This window comes from Plectropomus leopardus, chromosome 1, assembly GCF_008729295.1.
Source record: "Plectropomus leopardus isolate mb chromosome 1, YSFRI_Pleo_2.0, whole genome shotgun sequence".
Taxonomy (NCBI): Eukaryota; Metazoa; Chordata; class Actinopteri; order Perciformes; family Serranidae; genus Plectropomus; species Plectropomus leopardus.
In genome coordinates, this window is record NC_056463.1 from 33,484,785 (window position 1) to 33,505,627 (window position 20,843).

Consider the following 20,843-nt stretch of genomic DNA (forward strand, 5'->3'; position numbering starts at 1 on the left):
TCAACTCCAGAAGGGTATTTCACAATCCATTACTTGTCCTCATGTAGCTGATGCAGGCCCCCATCATCCTGTCTCTCTTTTTCAAACTTAGCCAGTTATAAACCAGCTCTATCTGGCTCCACATTCACACACTTCAACACAGCAGATCACCTGGAGCAGCTGGGGGAACTCTGACCCCCAGCCCCATTTTTAATTTTTAGTCACTCCTGCCTTCTGTTTCTCAGACTCAGCACAAAAGTGGATCCACTCCCTCACCAGATCATGACTAGATCATGCCTTATCTTAGGCATGATATTGCCTCATGCTGCTATGTTGAATAATGATAGTGCCACGTAGTACCACCAGTGTTCAGCAGGTGTCAGGCACCTTCTATTCTTACAGGCCCACAGAATAGAAATGGAAATTGATGAGAGTCCTTTGTTTCACTAAAGGAAGTGTCTCTACATCCGGTACTTGTTTTTCAAAACAAGAGCTAATTCTAAAACAACAACAAGATAGTGTTTGGTAACTATTAATGAGTGGTATTTGTAGCTATTTTAGATCAGGAGCCAACAAAATTTACAGTTGGCCTACGTGAAAAATAATTACATTAACTTGTCAGCCTAGGAGCAATTGATAGCTGTAAATGTTTTTTTTTCCGGTAATAAACAATAAGAATGATGAACTGCTCCTCTTGGTGGAGAAGTTATGCATGTGGTATTTTGAGAAAATGAAGCCTATATTTAAAAAATATCAATACTTACATTTTGAATCTATTCATCATCAAAGTGCAAAATACATTTCTCTAAGACTCTGCCCACAGTCAGCAAAATGTAGTATTTTGGGGATGATTGTTTGGCATTAGATAGTTTGCATAATGTGGTGTTTGATAACAAAGCTTTGAAATTTTAAGCAAAGTATTACAGTTGAGCTTTTCACTACCTGTTCTGATTATTTGGTTTTTGTTTTTGATCAAAAGGGATAAGTGAAGAAATCAATTCCTCTTTGTGGTCTCTGGATGGTTATTTTAAAAATGTCCTTATATAGATTTGGGTGAAAGTCCGGTCTGGTGAATTAATTGTCCATACTTACAAAAAAAACCCTCTTATCTTGTTACTTTCAAACATATGAAGAAATAGGTTTGTGCATGCAGAGAGACGACTTACAACATCAAAACAAGCAGGTATAAAGAAGCAGGTTTTTTATGTCTGGTGGGTCATGGTCCAAATGTGGGTCATGGGTCCATTCTGAATGGAATGCAGTGACTCATGAATATGGCAAGTTTGTTAAAAAAAATCCAAAACAAAACAAAAAAAGTCTATATTGAAAATTCATATTGAAATATAATTATTTTTAAAAGTTGCAATCTCTCTCTCTCTCTCTCTCTCTCTCTCTCTCTCTATATATATATATATATATATATATATATATATATATATATATATATATAGTGTGTGTAGTCCAGTGCATTGCAGGACTGTGTATTTATTGCACTGTCAAAGGTACTGTGCTTTAATGGGTTTTTTTTATTGTGCCCTTAACTAAACTGGACTAAGTAGATATAACCAAGTGAACTAAACGTGTATTTAATGTCGTGAATTATACGATTTTATTTTGAAAATTATAGTGGGAAGTGTCATGCTTAGTTTGACGGCAGACAGCGGAAGTGTCGCGTGACTGACTGGAGTCTCGAGCACATCTGGTAACAAGCACCTTTTAATCCAATATTTTATCTTTAAAATGGTAGCATTAAGCCGTTATTATGTCAGTGTCTCCGGGGAAGCGTGCACAATTGTTTTTGGACTTCTGACTAACCGAGAGTAACCGCAGGCACTTTCGCTAACTTGCAGTTAACGGTCCCCGGGCTGGGCTGGTGTAATGATGTCCCCCGAGGAAACCGGTTGCAGCAGCCGCAGACCCGCATAGCATAACTAACGTTAAAGTTTAAACCACAACTATTAAGGACGGAGTTGTTTAAACATGTTCAACAAATAAGAACGACAAAATTGGATTTAAAAAGTCAGTGTAAACAGGTAATGAGAAAGACGCTGTCGTTAGTCCCTATTTTGTCTATAAATTTTAAGCAGTGGGAGAGGTGAGGCAGTGTGGGGCGGCGGCGGTAAGGATTTTAGCTAACTAATGCTAGCTTTTAATTCCGATTATTTTGAAGTTTATCTCCAAAGCTTCATTACCAGTTGACGTTATTTTGAAAAGACAATTTAACTGTTAAAAGTGTGTGAGCAGAAGTGGACTTTTACAATTCATCGGCGTTTGACAGCTGTCCTGTCTTTGGTGGTTTGGCTAACGTTAGCGGCACTTAACAATAAGTGCATCATCAGAACTAGCTAAATGTATCTTGTGTTTTAGCTACAAAGCTACGCAACATGATAAATAGTCGTGTCATCCTAAAGGTTACACTTATCTTGGGAAACTTCTGAGTTTGACGGACTAGTTTTACCGACTTGCTTTTAATTTGAAGGGGTAATATATGGGCGGAAGGGCGGATGCTGCTAGCTGCCTGTAGCTCGACACACAGGGAGGACATAGTGGAATCCGTTGGGAAGAAGTAGATCATCGCCAGGCAGTTCTCTGGTGATCTCTCTCGGTTGTACGTGTAGGTTAGCGGTGTCACCACTGGGATGAATCCTCCAAGGTATGTAGCTCGAAGTTGGGCTTGTGTCTGAGGATGTTACGTAGTCAAATGGCAGAAAAACTTTCTTCTCTCTTGCTGCTGCTGCCCCTCAGTTTGCCTGGTAAATTAGCTCGCTAGCCCGTTTTTTTCCCTTGCAGATAGCATATGTTTGCTCAGTCACATCCACCAGCTGCTGTAACATCTTGATTTACATTTCTCTTTTCCCTTCCAGCCTCCACCCCTCTGTGGATATAAATTAGCCTGGAATATGAGCCGAAGAAGAAGATAAACGGCGGTGGCTGGCTTCCTGCTGGATTTTGCCCAGGCTTTTTTTGTTTTTCCGTGGACATGCCTGGTCTATGGAGCAACGCTGAGCAAAGCTAGCTGGCCGACAGACCGGCTAGCGCAACATTTCCAGGCTTTTGGATGATTGTTTAGCTGACGAGCTGATTTATTTTGGATCAGCGCTACCTCCAAGGAGTCAGCATGGGGGAGCCCAGCCTGGACGACTCCAATGTCAAGGTGGCTGTTCGTGTACGGCCCATGAACAGGAGAGGTGAGGGGGCATCAGTGTGCTTAGATTTGGGTTGTTTTTGGTACACTGCCTCTTACAACAATGCTGTAAATGGAGGCTTCGTTTGTCTGCATTGTCTGAATTCTAGGTCAACATGATGCATTGAGGCTATGTTATGCATAGACTTAATGTCAGATTATTATGGTAACACCAAAATCAGATTACTGTACGTGGACAGTCTCAGGTTTACATGATGCATAGACTATCCCAATTACCTATTAACAAACTCCATGTCATAATAACACTATCCCCAGTAGACTGGCTTGAATTAAGCACTCCCTGTTTCATTATCTGGGAATGGGATGCCAGTCAAAAATCGCCACCCATTAGTGAAATGAGATGGTGCAGATTAAAAAAAGCTGTGGTCTGGCTTGTCTGGATGGCACATGTGTGTACAGTGCTGCCATACGGTTTCCCTCATGGCTGCCTGCCATCCAGTTAGATTTAAAGCTGCTGTGTGAGATCCACTGTTACAAAGTCTAGACGCTTTGGCTCTTTAGCTGCCTGATACAGATGCCAATAGCTTCTTGACTTCATCTGTCACTTGCTTCAACAGTGCGGCAAGTAAGTAGATTAACAAGATAGCTGTTGGTTGGTGTGATTTATTGAGGGCAATGGCAATATGTCCGAAAATGTCTAGTCAGAGGCATCAGCGCATTCAGTTACAGAATATCATCCACTAGAAGTTTGTCAGTGATAATGTGTTTTCTGAACAGAAGCTCTTATTTCTTTCATCACTGCCTTTGTAACATTATGTCAACAAGCATGTATCTTTAGCCTACTGATCTTCTCTGGGCTGCAGCATGTCTACACACTGATACATCCTCGTCCCTAATTTTAGCAAAGCCTGGGTAACAAAGGAACAGTGCATGCAGACACAAATCTGCGTGCAAGTGCTCCACTCAATTATATTGCAAATTTTCAGAGCAGCAAGCAGTAAAAGGATGGATGACCTTTCCTGGTTGATTGCCAAGCTGTGCTTTTTGCTGTGGGAGACCATGTGTCCCATGAAAGAAGGAGGAGGAGAGCTGCTGAGGCAGAGAGGTTGACCGACAACTGGCAGAATGAATCACATGTATCTCTCTCTCTCTCTCTCTCTCTCTCTCTCTCTCTCTCTCCATGAGCCGGAGAAGTCGGTCACAAGACCAAGGCAGTGGATCGCCACACTGTTCACATAGGCAGGGATTTACCATGAACTCTAATGTAGAGAAACTCGGCAGTCATGTTTTAATTTTTTTTCTCACTAATGGCTCTTTGCAAGGTTACACGTTTGTTTCGGACACACAAAAAGTCCATGTATTTCTGTTTTGTCATGACAGACAATACGTAGATGGTGATATAGAGGCCATGTTTAGCCTAAATCCCTTTTCCTTTCTTTTTTGCATATTCAGATTGATTTTAGTAAGTCTGGTCAGCAAAAGAAAACATAAAATGCAATATTTACATGATTTTGCTGACCTAAACTACAGTTGGAGCTGGTTTGAAATGCGATTCCAAACCTGTTTCTACAGACAAGTGTCAGTCCAGACACTCTGGCTGCTCAAACTGGATTTTAAAGTGTCTTTAAACACAACACAAAATGACAATGGACAGTTCCAGATTGATGTAAGTGCCCAGCAGATCAATGCTGCTACTGGTAGAGCGCTGAAGGACAACATCAGGAACAACAGTCTGTGGACAGATGCCAAAATAAATTGTTTGAAGGGCAAAATGATGCACTTCCATTCTTATGCCTCCGCCTTGTAAAGCTATGTCACAAGTGATGTAACATTACTGATGCCTGCATTGTTACCACAGCAATGCAGATAGGTTGTTAATGTCTGGACACACAAATCCAATCTTATCACTTGCAAATAATAGTGTGGACAGTCTGTCTTCAAGATCTGGTTTGAGAAACAAATCTGATTTGCCTGCAGTGTGAACATAGTCAGAGATGGGGAAGCTACAGGTTAACTTTGGTGGAATTCAGTTTAAGAGCAGATACATTGAGATTAATAGAGTAAGGGAGTTACTGTAATGCATTACTCTGGCCACATCTCATTCATTTCTAATGGGGAAGTTCTATTCTTGACCACTTCCCAGTATGCCCATGTTGAGGGCTGGGCAATATGAGGATATTGTTTCTTATCAAAATATGACACTATATATTGCTCTAGATATTGGATATTGTTATACTGGGTTTTCCCCTTTTCTCAGCTGATTTGACAGTTCTACTTGTTTTAATACTCGCCTTTACCCACATAGTCATTTTATCTACATAGCTAAATATTATTGCTCAAAAATGGTAAAACTGTTAAAATACCAATAGTCACTCCTACAATATAGTTACAATGCAGAGAGAATTTGGTGAAAAACCTTTGTAATGTTCGGTTATGTTTCCCAGTTCTAGCATTAATGAAGTGCTTTTGAGGAAATTTAAAAATATCGAGATATATATCTTGTATTGAGATGTAGCTTAAAAATATTGTGATATAATTTTTAGCCCATATCGCCCAGCTGTACCCATGTCTATTTCCTGCTGTTGGTGAGAACTCAGTTCCTTGTGTCTTTTCGACTAACCTGACAGGTAAAGGTGATGACAAACTGTGTGCCAGATTTATTTTACTGAAACACAGCCTCCTATTTGGGTTCTCCATTAATGTAATCAATACTTTGTGTTCAAACAGTCCTATTTCTGTAAGATATTTCTTTGTGTTGTGCCTGCAGCCAAGTTTTTAAGATGAGCAGGCTGCATTACTAGTGTCTGTATGCCCTGCTCCAGTGATGCACAATTTCAGACATGCAAATTTCTTGCTCTGCAAACAAATGCCTGCATGTGTCCTCCATCGCTCAGGAAGAAAAAGCAATTATGATTTTTGGTGAAGGGGAACGGGCAGGCAAATTGATGGCTTACTAAAGGCATTGGGAAAGGGTTTGGAACCAGCAGTGCCACGTTTCCAGTAGTGCATTTCTGATCCCTGCCTGAATAGAGCTTTGGTTTTTGTTTAGCAGTGTTTATGTGAGAATTTTATGATTTCAAATAGCCCCCAAATACCATATTAGCTCTTAGTGGACACAGAATTCTTCATTACATGTCACTTCAGAATAACTAAATCACCCTTATAAACATTGCTCTCTATGCTCTCCTGCTCCACATCATTTTCTATTCAGTCCTAGATACATCTGAGCTGCTCAGTTCAGGTACAGCTCCTCCCCTGTCTGTTGCTGTGAGACAGTTGATTCATGACACAGTGGTAGTAGTTAAGGGAGTAAAGGAATACTTATTCACTTTCCTCACTCACATTTCCCCAGCTGGTGCTGTGATTCAGACCTGTGACACTGAAATAATAAGCAGACTTCTTTCACCTCGAGGGCACTGTCCCTGTGTATCCCAGGTTGAGGAGGAGAGGTGGTGTAGCTGCCGAGCTGGACAAAGGCAGGAAGGGAGTGAGTCTGAATGAATATTTGCTAACGTTGCGTAATGCTCCATGTTCCCATGGCTGTGGCCTTCGAAGAACAGAGCAACCCCAGGCGTAGCAACGGCAGCACCGCGGCCAATCAGCTTCCTGGCTGATGTCAAGGCTGCTGTGCCAAACCTCAGCACCGGTAGCCCGGGGAAGGACCGCAGAGAAGGCCGGTGGAAAGTGGGAGCCGGTTATGGAGCAAGGAGAGGCAGATAACAATGGGAACATTTATCCTCACAACCACGCCGCATCACACTTTCCCCTCTACTAAGCAGGAAATGCAGCTGCAGCAACAGGGGCACATGGGTAATGTAGGCTGCAGAGGAAGAAAGACAGCTCAACCTCTCTGTCTGTGTCAGTGCCCCTGTTTAACTTTATGTTGTTCTTTCGCTCTCACTGTCTTTTTGTCACTGAGTCTCTGTTGGCTCACCCTGCTTTTTTTGCTTTGTAGTGTCCCTGACAGCAGAAGAATTGGAGGGTGATTCAGGTCCTCTGACCTTTGACACCAAGTTTCCATGGCTCTACTCCTGTGTTCCTGCCAGGAGCAGCAGTGTTGGGGCTCTCTAAACAGTTTAGCCTCAGATCCCTAATGTTTTTGGTTTGCACAGGCAAAGCTAGCTTCTCAGACTTGGAGCTCATCAGGTTAAGATTCCCTTTTGTATCTCAGGGAGGGAGTTGATAGTAGATTTTGGCAGTGCCTATGAAGTTAGAGTTTTCCACTGAGCAGCCAGTCTTTCAAAAACAAACTAACAAAGTGACTCGTGTGTTCTTTTTCTATTACCACAACAGTCGGATAAAATGGTGATTTGCATGTGTTTGTCTGGAAAACATGTAAACGCACACAGCAGTTGAAAACAATCTTGGTAAGAACATAGTGGGCAAGTATGCCCAGGCACTGTTTAGCAATAATGCTGAGCTTCTTGCAACAGCATTATCACAAAGCAATGAGTTGTTGTCTGGTGAAGTCATAGCACATTGAGGAAAGGTTTATTTGAAACTGCTCTAAGTAACCCTGTGTAGTGTGCTGATTTTTGAGAATCTCTTACCATTTCTTAAGTAATAAAAAAATGGCACATGCTCTACTGCTGACTAATTCATCATACTGTATGAGGTCACCCCTGCCCCAGAATAGCCATGCCTTAGTCAGAAAAAGCAACTGAAGGCATAATCAAATAACATGACACAGTGTATTTAAGGCTCAGGGATATGAAGAGAATCAAATGTTAGATTTTTGTGACAAACTACATTTGATATTGCAACAGTATTGCAGGGTTGACTATTGGAGTGTTCACAAAATGGCAAGTGGCAAATAATAGAACAGTTCAAACAAATTAATTTAATTGAATTAAATAACTTTACTGTAATGCATCCTTTAAAACCAGAAAAAAACAACATGTTTGTGTCAAATGTTTTGATAGCCAAAATCCAAGACAAGATATCAAGTCTCATACAATGATATCAATAAAAAAATGGAGATATGGCCCAGCCCTGCTGGGTGTAATAGTACTGTGGATAGTTCAGAAGAAAGGAATTGAAACCACAGAATGCTTTTCCTGTCCTAACACATTTGCTGAAGTTCAGCAACCTTGCATGCTCTTGCATGCTTGCTTCAAAAAGGAGAAATGATTATTGACGCTCATCAGGGTCATGATTGTGTCTTACAAATCTAGCAGTCTGTATGTAAACACTGGGCCAAATGTTGATGGTTTATACAGTGATAAGACACATAGTAAACTACATCTGAAGGTCAGGATGAATGTTTGTTTACACAGGAGGCTTGAGTCAGGTCTTTCAGTTGAAGGACATTATTTATTATCAGTAAGTCTTCTCTGCTGCAGTGTCCTTGAGCAGACACTGATTTGCAAAGAAAGGTGTGATGTCGTAGCCGTGATCTCTGACCCCCCTGTGGAAGGGGGCAAAATAGAAGAGGTTATCTCAGCCAGAAGGAACACAGGAGAGCAAAGAATCCCAAGTCTCATCATTATCTTATCAGGTTAAACAGCATGAATTTGTCATTGATTTTTGTTGCCGGCTTTTACAAACAAGCTTTCTGAGTGCAGAGAACATCATGTGGGTGACGTGACCTGATCCTGTATTATTGAATAGCCTACAGGCCAAGATAGATGCTTTTGTCATTAAAAACAAGAGGATTACTAACACCATCTTAATTATGTTGTTATTATAATGTAAAAACCCTTAACAAGGCATTTTTATTTTAGTGATTAAATGTTGTGATGCACTGTAATACATTTCAGCAAATGTGTGGTTGTGGCTGAAACAGTCACAAGCAGTGAAGCAGCAAAAGACAGGCATTCTGATACTGTTAAATCAGTCACCTCTGCAAGTGAACAGTTCTCAGATGCTTTGCTTAAATTCACAACCAGTTCTGCCCAAAACTGGATGCCTAGGACATGCTGGCAGGACCAAGCTTGTGTGTTGACAACCATCATTAGGTCTCAGTGGCAAGACAGATGAATGGAGAGACTTACCAGCCTAGTGAATTTCCAGTGCGGTTCATGTCGTTATTTTCCAATGCTTCTGCTGGTTACTTTCACAGCAAGGCTTCTCTTAGAAGATCATGCGTCTGACTCAGCTATGAAAACATACATAATATGTAGTGCTTTATGCTAGAAACATGTCAGATATCTGTTAAAAGCTACTAAAGAGAGATCGAATATTTACTCTGCACTCATGCATTCCTTGCATTTGCAGAAAAAGCATTGTATTTATGATGACACAGTAAAATTATAGTTGGTAAAACTACAACCTTGATCAAGTTGCCTTAGTGTGAAGCTGCATTATAGGCTGACTTGTACAGCCAATTGACATAGATGTGAGTGAACAAAACATTAGGCCCACTCCGTATGCTGAGTTGGAAATGGTAGGTTGGTGTTCTGATGGCCAAGCGTTGTGTCATCGTGATAGGTCAGCATGGGAGGCACTCAGTCGTGTGCATGTGTGTATGCGTGAGAGGGAGGGAAAGAAACTCATTCTCTGGACAAGTCCTGTTGTATTGATTAGCTTAATGCTCACTTCAAGGTAAAAGGTCATTTTCAGAGTTGGTGTTTCCTGCCCTGCTCACACAATTGTATGAACTAAATGTTCCACAGGAAGTGATTGTGCTTCATAGCTATGTAATATGTGGTTTATGCCAACATTGTGTAGTAATAATGAAGCAATTAAGGATAACCGTGTTGTTGTCAGGTTAAGTATTTTGGTTGTAACACTGTGCTCTCTGATTCACAGAAAAAGAACTAAACACTAAATGTGTTGTGGAGATGGTTAAGAACCAGACCATCCTCCATCCTGGCGGAGCTAACCTGGGCAAAGCAGACTCCAGGTAAGTTTGTCAGAAGTTTGACAACATTCTGTGTCCGCAACAATGATTTATTCTCGTCAAACATATTCAACAAGTCAGTGCTTAAAAACAGTCAACCTCCTTTGATTTTTTTTTCACATACATCTTTTGCAGTACTGTTTATGAATAAGAATACTGGAGATGTGAAGCTGACATACCGCGTGAGGTTAAAGTGACAGGTGCATGCTGTTGTGCGGGGCTGAAAAATGAAAACAGTGCACAAGTGCCATAAACTGCAGTTCTTTGAATGGCCACTTGAGGCACCCCAGAAGCGAGTCAGTCCCCTTAGACCCCAATGTTAAAATGCCCAACTTTACAGCAGAGAAAACATGTTCAGAATCTAGTGAAAAAAAGATTTTGGTCTCTATAGCTAGCTCTATAGCCAGCTTGAACATTCATTACAACTTTACAGGGGGGTCATTCCCCCTCTCTCTCCCACATTTCCTGTCAATCTACAGCTGTCCTATTAATAAAGGGAAAAATCCCCCCCAAAATAATAATAAAAAAAAACCCAAACATAGTCAATTCTGGCCCCACAAAACCAAGATGATAAAGTTCGAAATACCCAACTTGTTTGTGGACTCAAACCAGGAGTACACAAACTAATGGTTGACATTATGGTAGCTACGTCCATTATTTTATACAGTCTTTTATATCAACACACACAGCTCATGGCAGCAGCTAAGGTGCTTTAAACCCTTATCATAAAAATTGCTGCAATTTGCATATGATTTTATTCCTTCTCTGAGTCATAGTACAGTCAAATCTGAAAACACAGACATGATACATGCGTCTTTAGACTCTGTATGACTTAACTTAAATATGATTGGTGATAATGAAAAGACCATTGCGAATAAACATCCATATACGTGCTTCAAATCATTGGGAAAAAAAAGACATTCGTTATCTGAGAATTATCACGTCCTTAAAGATTCTAAAGTATCAGCGTAATCCAGTGATAATTGTGTGTACGTTGCGAACTGTTTGTAGTGCAGGCATACTTTTAATGGTGCCATACAGTAAGTTCTCTCAGCCAGGCACTCTGTAGCTTCTCATGAGTTGCCACCGGGCCGCTTTGTCTTGCGCTCAAACAGACACTGAGTTCTTATGGGGATTTACAGCTGTGCTATATTTCTTTTATCCTGTTTGTGGTCTGTGTGATATTCATTATCTTGGAAATTTTCTCATATGCTTTATTGCTACTTTTTAAAGCTGGTCTCAGACTGGTTTGGAATGTTCTTTTGTCGTCATGCTGTAGTTTTTGGCAGGAAGCTGACCAACCGGCTGTTGGGCCTCCTAGAGACAGGTGTAATTCAACTCAACTCTCCTGTTTCCCTCTCTTGGTTTCTACTCTGCTTCCATCTTGTTATTCAGCTGCTGTTTTGTTGAATTGTGCTTGGAGTCTTGGGTGTCTCTGAGGCATCAGGACGCGTTAGATTTGGTTGCATTTGGCAGAACAGAAATGTGTGACTAGTGTTAAGACCCAGCAAACTGTTGCAAATATAACACCCGGAGGACTCACTGTAATGAAAGCGCTGTAATAATTACAGCTGTTTCATTTAATTATGTATTGGTTAAAAATGAGGCAGTAGGCCATGCTCGATTACTGACCCGCCACCTTGGAGGATGCCAGCTGTGTCGGAAGAAAGATCTCCTTGTGAATGCCAGATCAGAAGTAGTGAATAAGGCTGGCCTCAGGCTGAGGTGCAAGAGCAGATGACAGCAGCGTGTGTGTGCGTGTGCGTGTGTGTATGTGTGCGTGCGTGTGTGCGTGTCAGGTGTCTGGTAGAAAGACAGCAGCAGCGAGACAGAGGCAGACAGAGACAATTATACATGAAAAGACAGACTCCACTCCGCTCTTCTCTTCCTTCTCTTCGTCGGGTCGTAACTCCCACCGCCTGGCTTCCTCCCTTTTTCTCAGCTCTTCCGTTTCCGTGACAACACAGGGGGAGGTTAACTCCGGGTCGCTGCTGGTGACCGTGAAGCCCCTTCCTTGAGCGAGGAGACGATGGAAGAGGGGGAAAACCACTCATTTACTCGAGCATCTGTCGACCATAAACTTTCCCCAGTGACTTTTATGGAGGACTAAACAAGAGCAGGGCTGTAGTTTCTCTCTCCGTGTCTCGGTGACAAAGGAGCGAGGAAGCAGCAGGAGGATGGGATGACTGACTGCTGCCCTCAACATACAGATGCTATTTTCATTTGGTTTGTTGTTTTCCATTTCCATTAACATACTGTTCACGTTGGATCATTATCTTTTACTTACTTGGTTGTTGATAGTTGGGAAAGACTGGAGTGGGTGCATAAACAAAGTATGCAAAAAAGTTAGGATGTTGCAGGTGCATGGTGTTTGTTTAGCTAACTGTATTACCAGGATGCCCTTTAAGACTGCGAAGACCCTCTGCAGAAGATAGCACAAAAAAGGAGAGTGCAGCTTCCTGACTGAAATCAAACTCTGTCTATGGCATTTTTCCAAATACTAACAGCATACAGTGCAGTGGAAGATGCCTACATTAACCTGATTGGCATTATTTGTTTCAGGGATGGTCAGGTTATTAAATCAACAAATTGGTTGGATGTAAAAGAGAAGAGTTCTGAAGCACCAAGACAGCAGTCTCTCAACAGAAAACTAGTCATTCAATATCAAGTACATTCAGTATACAAGTACAAAAGTGAGGATAGAAAGAAAAAGACTTGTTAGCCCAGACATGGACTTGGTCCATATTGTATTATGGATCTGTTGCCATTTGCTAGTATTCCCAACTATTTCAAATACAACTTTTGTGATATTTGTTTGACTCCTCTATGTCTTCCACTTATTTTCATTTCTTAAATTGCCAACAACAGAGAGCTGCATCCTGACTCACTTACAGGATAGCCCTCTGATCCAGTAGCCTCCATTAGAGCATTTTTACTTTGATTTGCTTTCAGTTTCTTATATCAATCAGAATACATCTGTTAAATGGATGTTTACTACTGCTCGATAAAATGTAAACACATTATTAGCCTTGCAGAAAAACAAGAGCAATTGTTTTGTTAGCATTAAACTGCTACAGCACCACACAACAGATGATGTTTTTGGCAAAAACGCAGTGTGGAACAGCTAGCCTGAAAATTGTGCAGGACATTGGCTCGCGATACAAATACACTCGAGGAAGAGTGTCCTGGCTCAGAGTTAATGTGACCTTGCCAAATAGATGAAGCAAATACCTCTGGCTAAAAAAGTGTTGTATAGTCCTTTGTTATGTGAAAGTTTTTACGATATCGATACCAGTATCAGAAAGGCCTGCGATACCGCCTAAACTGCTGGATCAGGTATCGGTGGGTACGAGAGTTCATGCTGCGTTCTGATATGACATAATTTATTAATACACTCTAAAGTAAATTCACACCTAGATAAAATGGCAGGTTTCCTAGAAATCAATTCTTCTTAGCTGCTCTAAAACATGAGTCTACATAGCAAATTGTGCTGTGCACCCACTGTTATTTCAGAGCTTTGAAGAAGAATTCATTTCTGGAGTAACAGAGTAATGTTGGTTGTCAGTAAAACATGATAATCGCGATAAAATAATTGAAGCTGAGTAGTGATGCACGGTACAAACCCCTGTGCACTGTTTTGGCATATGATAAACCTTAAAATTCACAAATCTGTTACTCAAACTGGACTTCTGGACTTCAAACTGGACTGGATTGTTTTTCATATCGTGCCGGCACTTGAAGGAACACACCCCTACCAACTCAGCCCCTTGCATTGTTTTAAGTCTGTTGTGATGCAGTGAAGCCTTTCTGTTCACCAGTTCTGTGGAATCTTTACCTGTGACATGTACATATACTACCATCTTCATCAGTAGACTCCTTATCTCTCCAGTCTGTCATAAAGTTTAAAAAAAAAGTGCCTGCTGCAGTGTTTTGTGGGGGTTGTTGGTAAAGCTAAGGATTAATTCTGTTTAAATATAAATGATGTATTTTCTCTTTTTTTCCAGGGCTGTCAGAAATAGTTTTCCATCCACTTAATTGCTAAAAGCCATTGGGGTTGATCTGATAACTACATAATAAATGGTTGACGGCAGCCTGGAAGTAGAGCTTTGATTTGTAAGTGTTGACTGTCTTTGCTGTAGAGCTTATTCCTGGTTAGTAAGTGCACTCAGACAAACTGAGTTATTGCTTGATTATGACTCTGGCTGCATGCCCCAAAGCTAATACATTAGCACGACCTGTTTTTTTTAGTTATGGAAATACAGTGCCCATTTATTTCAAATCGAAGCCGTTCCACTCAACATCTTTGCCTTCCTGCTTGCAACCAGGCTGGGAATTTAAAATCACAAGACAAAATGATGGTTAGTTACTTGATAAAGATTGCCTTAACAGATATAGCATAATACTGACCACTGTTTCCCTTGTGGATTATGGTCATTTCCTAATTAATTTATTTAATCTGTTATAGGGGTCAGCAAATAGAAAATAACGGAGAAGAGAACTCTAAAAAGCATGCATTATCTAGATATAACTCAATAGCATTATGTTCTGCATTTGGAGCGTACATATGTTTTAGTCTCTTGTGCCTCTCTAGCATTCTTAACTTCACATTCTCCTATTGTTCATAGAAATGACGGTGTTGACCACTCAGGCATTTCCCAGGTTTTTAATTTTTTGAAACCTGAGCAAATTGTGAGAAATAAATTACCTTAAAATATATTTTTCTAAAAGATTTGGAAAATTTTAAAAATAAAAACCTAGAAAACAACATTTATTTATTTCATCACTTTTTCAGGTCATTTTCTTGTTTCTTGTAACCTTTAGATTATTTCTTGCTCATTTTTGGGCCATGCTTTGTTAAATTGATCATTGTCTTTTCCCATGTTTTTGAAAAAAAACCCCAAAAAAAACCAACTGCTCAAGATTCAAAGAGATTAACATACATCTTATCTATTAAAACTCAAAGTTCATAGCATAGTATTTTTACACAAAGGTTGATGGCAAAAAACTTTTCTCCAAGCTACTTTAATGAATACTAAAGGGTCCTAATTTCAAATTAGAATTAAAATTACATTCTATGGTTTGCCTTTCAAAACATCCACAGACTATTTCTGAATCCCCTACCAAGAATATTTTGAAAAGACCTCTCATTAAGGTCATTTCCTCTCCCTTTTTCTTTGTTTTTTTTATTCCTTACTTGTGTGCTGTGCTTGTGTGTCTGATTCAGTTTTTCCACCAGGAGCACACACTGGGCAGAAAGACCTAAACTGCTCATACTGCCACCCTCAGTGACTCACTGCGGTAGTGACATTAATCTTGTTTTATGAAGTTTGAGTATTTTGTGTTCTTAAATCGCAGCTTATATGGGATCATCAAGGAAACATTAACAACATGATGTACTAGCTCTCAGTACTCTCTGACGGCCAAAGTATACATAATTACTGGGAATCTTACATTACACTGTACATACATTTTACATTGCATCCTACATGCTTTTGCACCTGCTCTTTCTAAATTGTTTTGCAACCACAAAGGCTGCCCTAACCTCTCTCCCAGAGTTTGAACTGCAAGGCCAGGGCACCTTGTACTGGTCTGTCTGATAAGCAGACTGCTAACCTCCCTGCAGCCTTGTAGACACTCCAGTTTGCATGATGACTGGAGGCTGTTTGCACTGGATTGGTGAAGCTGGATGTTGACACTCGCTGACAACGATCTGTCTCCTGTCAGACATCAGTGAGGCAAACACAGGCGGCTTGGTTTCCAAGGTGATAGACAAAAGAGACTGTGTGGCCCCATATGCTGGAATGATGTTGGACATTTTGTGTGTGTGTTTGTCAGTATGTATTGTGTGTGTCTGGTGTTATTGGGTCCATTAATATCTTGTTTTTGGACGCGAAGGATCTCAAGTGTATTTGTTACTGTAGAAGTTACAGTTAGTGACTGTAGAGGCAGTGTTTTGCATGCATTGTCCAGCCTGAACTAACCATGGAGTTTCTAACAGCCCGCTAAACATAATGACAGGGTTAGAAATTAAGGAAAGAGGATGTCATTCATCCACAGGCCACACTGGCTCATTTTCTCCACAATTTCCTGGTTTCAGATCACTTGGCCAGGCTCAGATAGGACTTAAGACCATTAATGCTACTGAGAAAAAAAAATCAGTTCACAAGTTCTGAATAAAAAGATAGTTGTAGTATAGCAGACATTATGCTTATGCTTTCAACAGGAACAGTTTGTGGTGTGTTCATGTGCTGGTGGTAGCTCAAGCATCTGAGACTTCTGTCATGTTCCAAAAACGTTGCATTCACAATGTTTGTCAGAAAATCAAAGCCAAAGGAGAGATGCTGGTGGATTAAAATGATTGTTTCTCAGTGGCCCATTGAATTTTAGACTCTCCTTAAATATATGAGCATAAACTGAGTTTGTCCGGGCTGTAGGGAGGAGATGCTGAGTTCAAATAAACATATCAATATAGTCGTTGATCGCAAACTAGAAAAATGTTAAGGGAGTCGGAGTCAACATAAAGCCTGAAGAGTTAAAGACTGACAAGAGTGAAGAGGAAACAATAAATTCACCATTTTTTTTTAGCTGTGAAGTAGCTCCAGAGGGAAGGAGGAGAGCAGACACAGTGCAGTGTTCTATCTCTTAAATATGTTGTGAGGCTGCCATAGTCAACACTGCCCATGCAATGTGCCTTTCCAACTCGTCAGACAGCAACATTATATCCAAGTATGCAGATTTCCCTACTAATGAGGCTGAACCCTGACTCTGTTAGATGGCATGATTGTATGGAATTAGCAATGAGCCGAGTTTCAGCAGGGGACAGTAAATCATTGTGTGCTGTATGGCTTGGGGCCTGAATCCAAGGCTTGGTTGAAGTCTGAATTTTGATAGCAAGGAAATGTCTTACATATGAACTGGTTCACTGTCTGTGTTGGAAAGATGCCAAACATTAACCATGCAAGCTATTGTAGGTCAAGTTTGCTGTTAAATTTCTGTGAAGAGCATGAAAGCTAGCATGAGAAAACAGAACTATCCAGAGATCCAGTTAATGTGCATCACACTGATAGAAAGAGAGATGTAAAGGGTTTCTATTTGATGCCAGGGCTCGATGTCAAGACTCATGCATTGATTTATATGGTTGTTGCAAGCTCCACTCACTACAAGCTGAGCACGTTCAAAATCAATCCTTGAAGGAACTATTAATAAATATGTACAGTGTTTGACATTAACTTTTTTGCCCACCTTGCCACTGTGGCTGGTGGATTCCAAAATCCACCAGCCCACACCAGCCAATCAATTGATTGCCAGTGTATCTTGGCTGGTGAGTAAAGCAAATCTAGCATCTACTTGCATGCAGTGTGTCCCACAGAAATAGAACCTATGCCAGGCGTCTCTTTTTTTCATATTTTTTTCCTTTTTTTTCATTCTCTGTCCCCTCTTTAAATTTGTAAGTTTTGCGGATCTGTGAACATAGCTTAGGCAGAACTCTTCATGACCTCTTTTTTTCCTCAGCAGCAGTTTTAGGAGTTTGATGGTGGGTTGATTGATCAGTTGATCCAGTCAGAGCAGATCAAATTGATGAGTGAGAGGAGCAGCTGCTGCAGAGTGAATGAAAGCAAACTTTTAGACCAACTTTTAGACAATTAAGTTTCATTATGACTTTGCCTGACTCTCTGCTACTCTGTCTGTGCCTAGAGTACACTCTGCGCTCCGAGAGGTGCAACTGATAACCAAACAGTATATACAGTGTATTCCAATGAACGGTCTAGCTCCAAAAATGTAAAATCAATACGTGGCAGCAGGTGTTTTAATCATTGCAGGCCACTACCTTTAAATTAATGTGTGGGAAACCCAATAATAAATAAAATATTAATAATATTTATTGTATCATAAAATAGCACTGCCTGATTTTGATTGTCCTGAATTCCTGGAATGCATTAGAGGAACCATAAAACATCAGGTTGATATCCAGAATGCAATATGTCTTTCTAAGGCGACAGCAACACATACCATGTATTAACAATAAATGACATAAATGTAAGTGAAAGATATCTGCTGAGGCTGGTTTTATTCACAGACTGTCTTCATAAAACCATCCTCAAACTGGGTGGTGTAGCATGGCCTCGTTGACATGGCAGCAAATTTAATTTTAACATTTCAACATTTGTATGCAGCTAGAATGTGGCACTTCGTATTTTTGAAATGATTGAGCACCTAAACAGTGATTGGTGTGATGCGCTGTATGTGCCCTTGGAAATACAGGTTATATGTGTAGGAGGATATGGTGGGCTGTCTAGTGTAAAATCATTTTCACAGTATGTGAGGAACTATTGTACAGTGTTACTCTGTATGTGCTGAACTGAAGACATCTGTTACATGTCCTGTTGTCCTGTGCCATCAGTATGTACTGCGCTTTACTGACGGCGTTTCTGCTTCAGCTTAACATTCCAGTCTCAGGCCCAGCCTCTTTCCTCCCTAACCCCCCTGGCTACCTTCAGCCTCCTTTCCATCCTCCATTTCTCCCTACACAGCCGTGGATGGTACAGTCCCGGAGAGAAAAGAAAAAATGCAAGAACAGTAGCGAAAGAGAGAAGGGGGAGGGAGCAACCATGCATTAAGTTATTTTTTAAATGACGGTGATCAGAGTGGAGGAGCAGGCCGAAGGGAGGAGGGACGAACAGAAGTATTCCAGGACTGAGGGGGGCGGGCTTACGGCTCTCCTGACTGCCGCATTCTCCCATCTCATTGGTCACAGGGCCCCTAGCTTCGTTAATGGGCGCTTGAGCGCAAGACATGGGCGACCCTTCTCGCCTGCAACCTTTGAAGCAACCATGACAGCTGTCATCATTTTGTACGTCAAAACCTGCCAGACTGATTTCAGCCCTATAGTGTTTGGAGATATGACTGTGGGGAGATGGTAGGCATGTAAGATGCTCTAAATGCCTCAAACAGGAACATTCAGAGGAACAAAAATAAACAAGCAAATAAATATCAACAAGCCTTTAAATTGATACATATCAATAAAATCCTCTTCAAACACTCCTTCAAATCTCTCTCTTACTGCTGGAGGTCATGTGGAGCCAAGAACGGTTTCCTGAATAAGCGTCAACACTGTGTAGAAGACATGCTAATTGTATCCTGGTTTATAAAGAGCTGCTGGAATCAGTTAAGCTTCAGATAGGAATTACTTTGCATGCATTTGCTCTCTAAATGCAGCACGTCAGCATTGGAACGTCAGTAAAATATGAAGCGTTACAGATTGGAATGGAAGCTGGCTGGTTTGTGCAAGAACTGCAGCTTTGGTGTTTCATAAAGAATGTGCATGGGTAAAAGGAAACAGGTGTCTTTGTGTGTGTGTGTGTGTGTGTGTGTGTGTGTGTGTTCGTGTATAGGTGTGTGCGTTCCTATACTTCTATCTCTATGAGAGCTAGTTTGAAACATTAAAATTGAGGACATTTTTGGGATGTAGTTTAGGGTCAAAGTTCGATAACTCAGGCATTTAGCACTCATGCTGAGCATTACTGAGAAACAATGAATGTACTTGAGGGTCCTCATAAAGATAGATGTGTGTGGGTGTGAAACACTAGTAGTGTTACCTCTCGCCTCATCATCCGATCTGACTTGACACAGCTCTCTGACTGACAGCTGCCCACACCCTGTAGGCGGAGCCAGCGCCACACAGATGGAGGAGGAAGATGAGGGGGTCGCCTGTAGTAAGGAAGATCAGAATAGAAGACAGAGAACAGGAGAACCAAACGTTTTAGCTTTTGGAGAAAATGTTTTCATAGAAACATCTGACAGGAGATGATTTTATAGACAAAAATGTACTAGAGCACTGCAGGATTTGTACCAGATAATGGGAACAAAACTCAGTATTACGGATTCTGTTCCCTCAGGGACCACCAGTCCCAACATTGTCATATTGCAGTAAGCCTATTTGATTAAAGCGCCTACCAAATGGCAGATGCCCTCATGACAGTTGTCACTTCATAATCGCAAGGAACCATGTCACTGAGTTTTATTCAGATTTTACTGGGACTTGACATGACAGTAGTTGAATTAAATGCTTTGGACGTGTAAAATGTAGTTAATTAGTCATGCCTTGCTGATATCATCAAATGATGGCGTTCATTTTTTAATGTTAATATTTCAAATTAGAGACAACTGACCATTTTTTGTTTTGTTGATGGTATTGACTTCCCACTCAGGCATGGTGACAGGTCTATTGTGGAGAGCCAAGGCACACTTCAAATGTGTCAGTGTTTGCGTTGCGCTAATATCCCTCTCTGTTTATTGTTGTTGTATAATGAATGCCACCCATCTGTTTAGTAAGTTAAAACAAATGCTATGTTTAAAAGCAGATTGATGCTGAGCTTTGCAGCAGAATAACTTGATGACTGGTAAATGATTTGGTGCCAGATAGTTTGTATGGTTAAATGAATTAATGGTAAATAATGTTGATGCAGGGGCCGACCTGTGCTCTTTGATCTGGTCAGTGTGATCTGGACTATCCAGATCTGTGTCATTGCATCTCTTAACTGAAGATCAAAATCAAATACTGTTTCGTATAATGTGAAAATGATGAAATGCCCAGATAGCTGTGCTAATACTATGAGAGCTTTGAGAGTACTTTGATTATTTGTGCAGCCAACTTACATTTATGCCCATTTCTAATCACACAGACCATGAAAGGTGTTTCATTATTTAGTGGATCATATACTGAACAAATACACAGTGAAGCCTTGCCATACCCCTAGTTATAGAAATAATATTGTGAGTGAGTGTAACTATAGGCCAGCCATAAATAAATCTGGACATATACAGTGCTGATATCAGCAGATCTGTCCAAGAATGTATTTGGCAAAACGCGTGCTTTTG

The 20,843-nt window shown here is 40.8% G+C and overlaps 1 protein-coding gene across 4 annotated transcripts in view; it reads left to right on the forward strand.

Annotated features, from left to right (window-relative positions):
• The first annotated feature begins 1,967 nt into the window (after positions 1–1,967).
• Positions 1,968–20,843, forward strand: part of LOC121941303 (kinesin-like protein KIF13B) — a 51,254-nt gene continuing 32,378 nt past the window's right edge. For 3 of the 4 annotated variants that reach the window (XM_042484073.1, XM_042484090.1, XM_042484098.1), the window contains exons 1-3: positions 2,532–2,632; positions 2,844–3,167; positions 9,875–9,968. In XM_042484073.1, the coding sequence (XP_042340007.1) occupies positions 3,098–3,167; positions 9,875–9,968 (164 nt within the window). In that variant the 5' untranslated portion in view covers positions 2,532–2,632; positions 2,844–3,097. Of the gene's footprint in view, positions 2,013–2,531; positions 2,633–2,843; positions 3,168–9,874; positions 9,969–20,843 lie in introns of those variants that run through there. The other variant, XM_042484082.1, reaches the window with a different exon arrangement.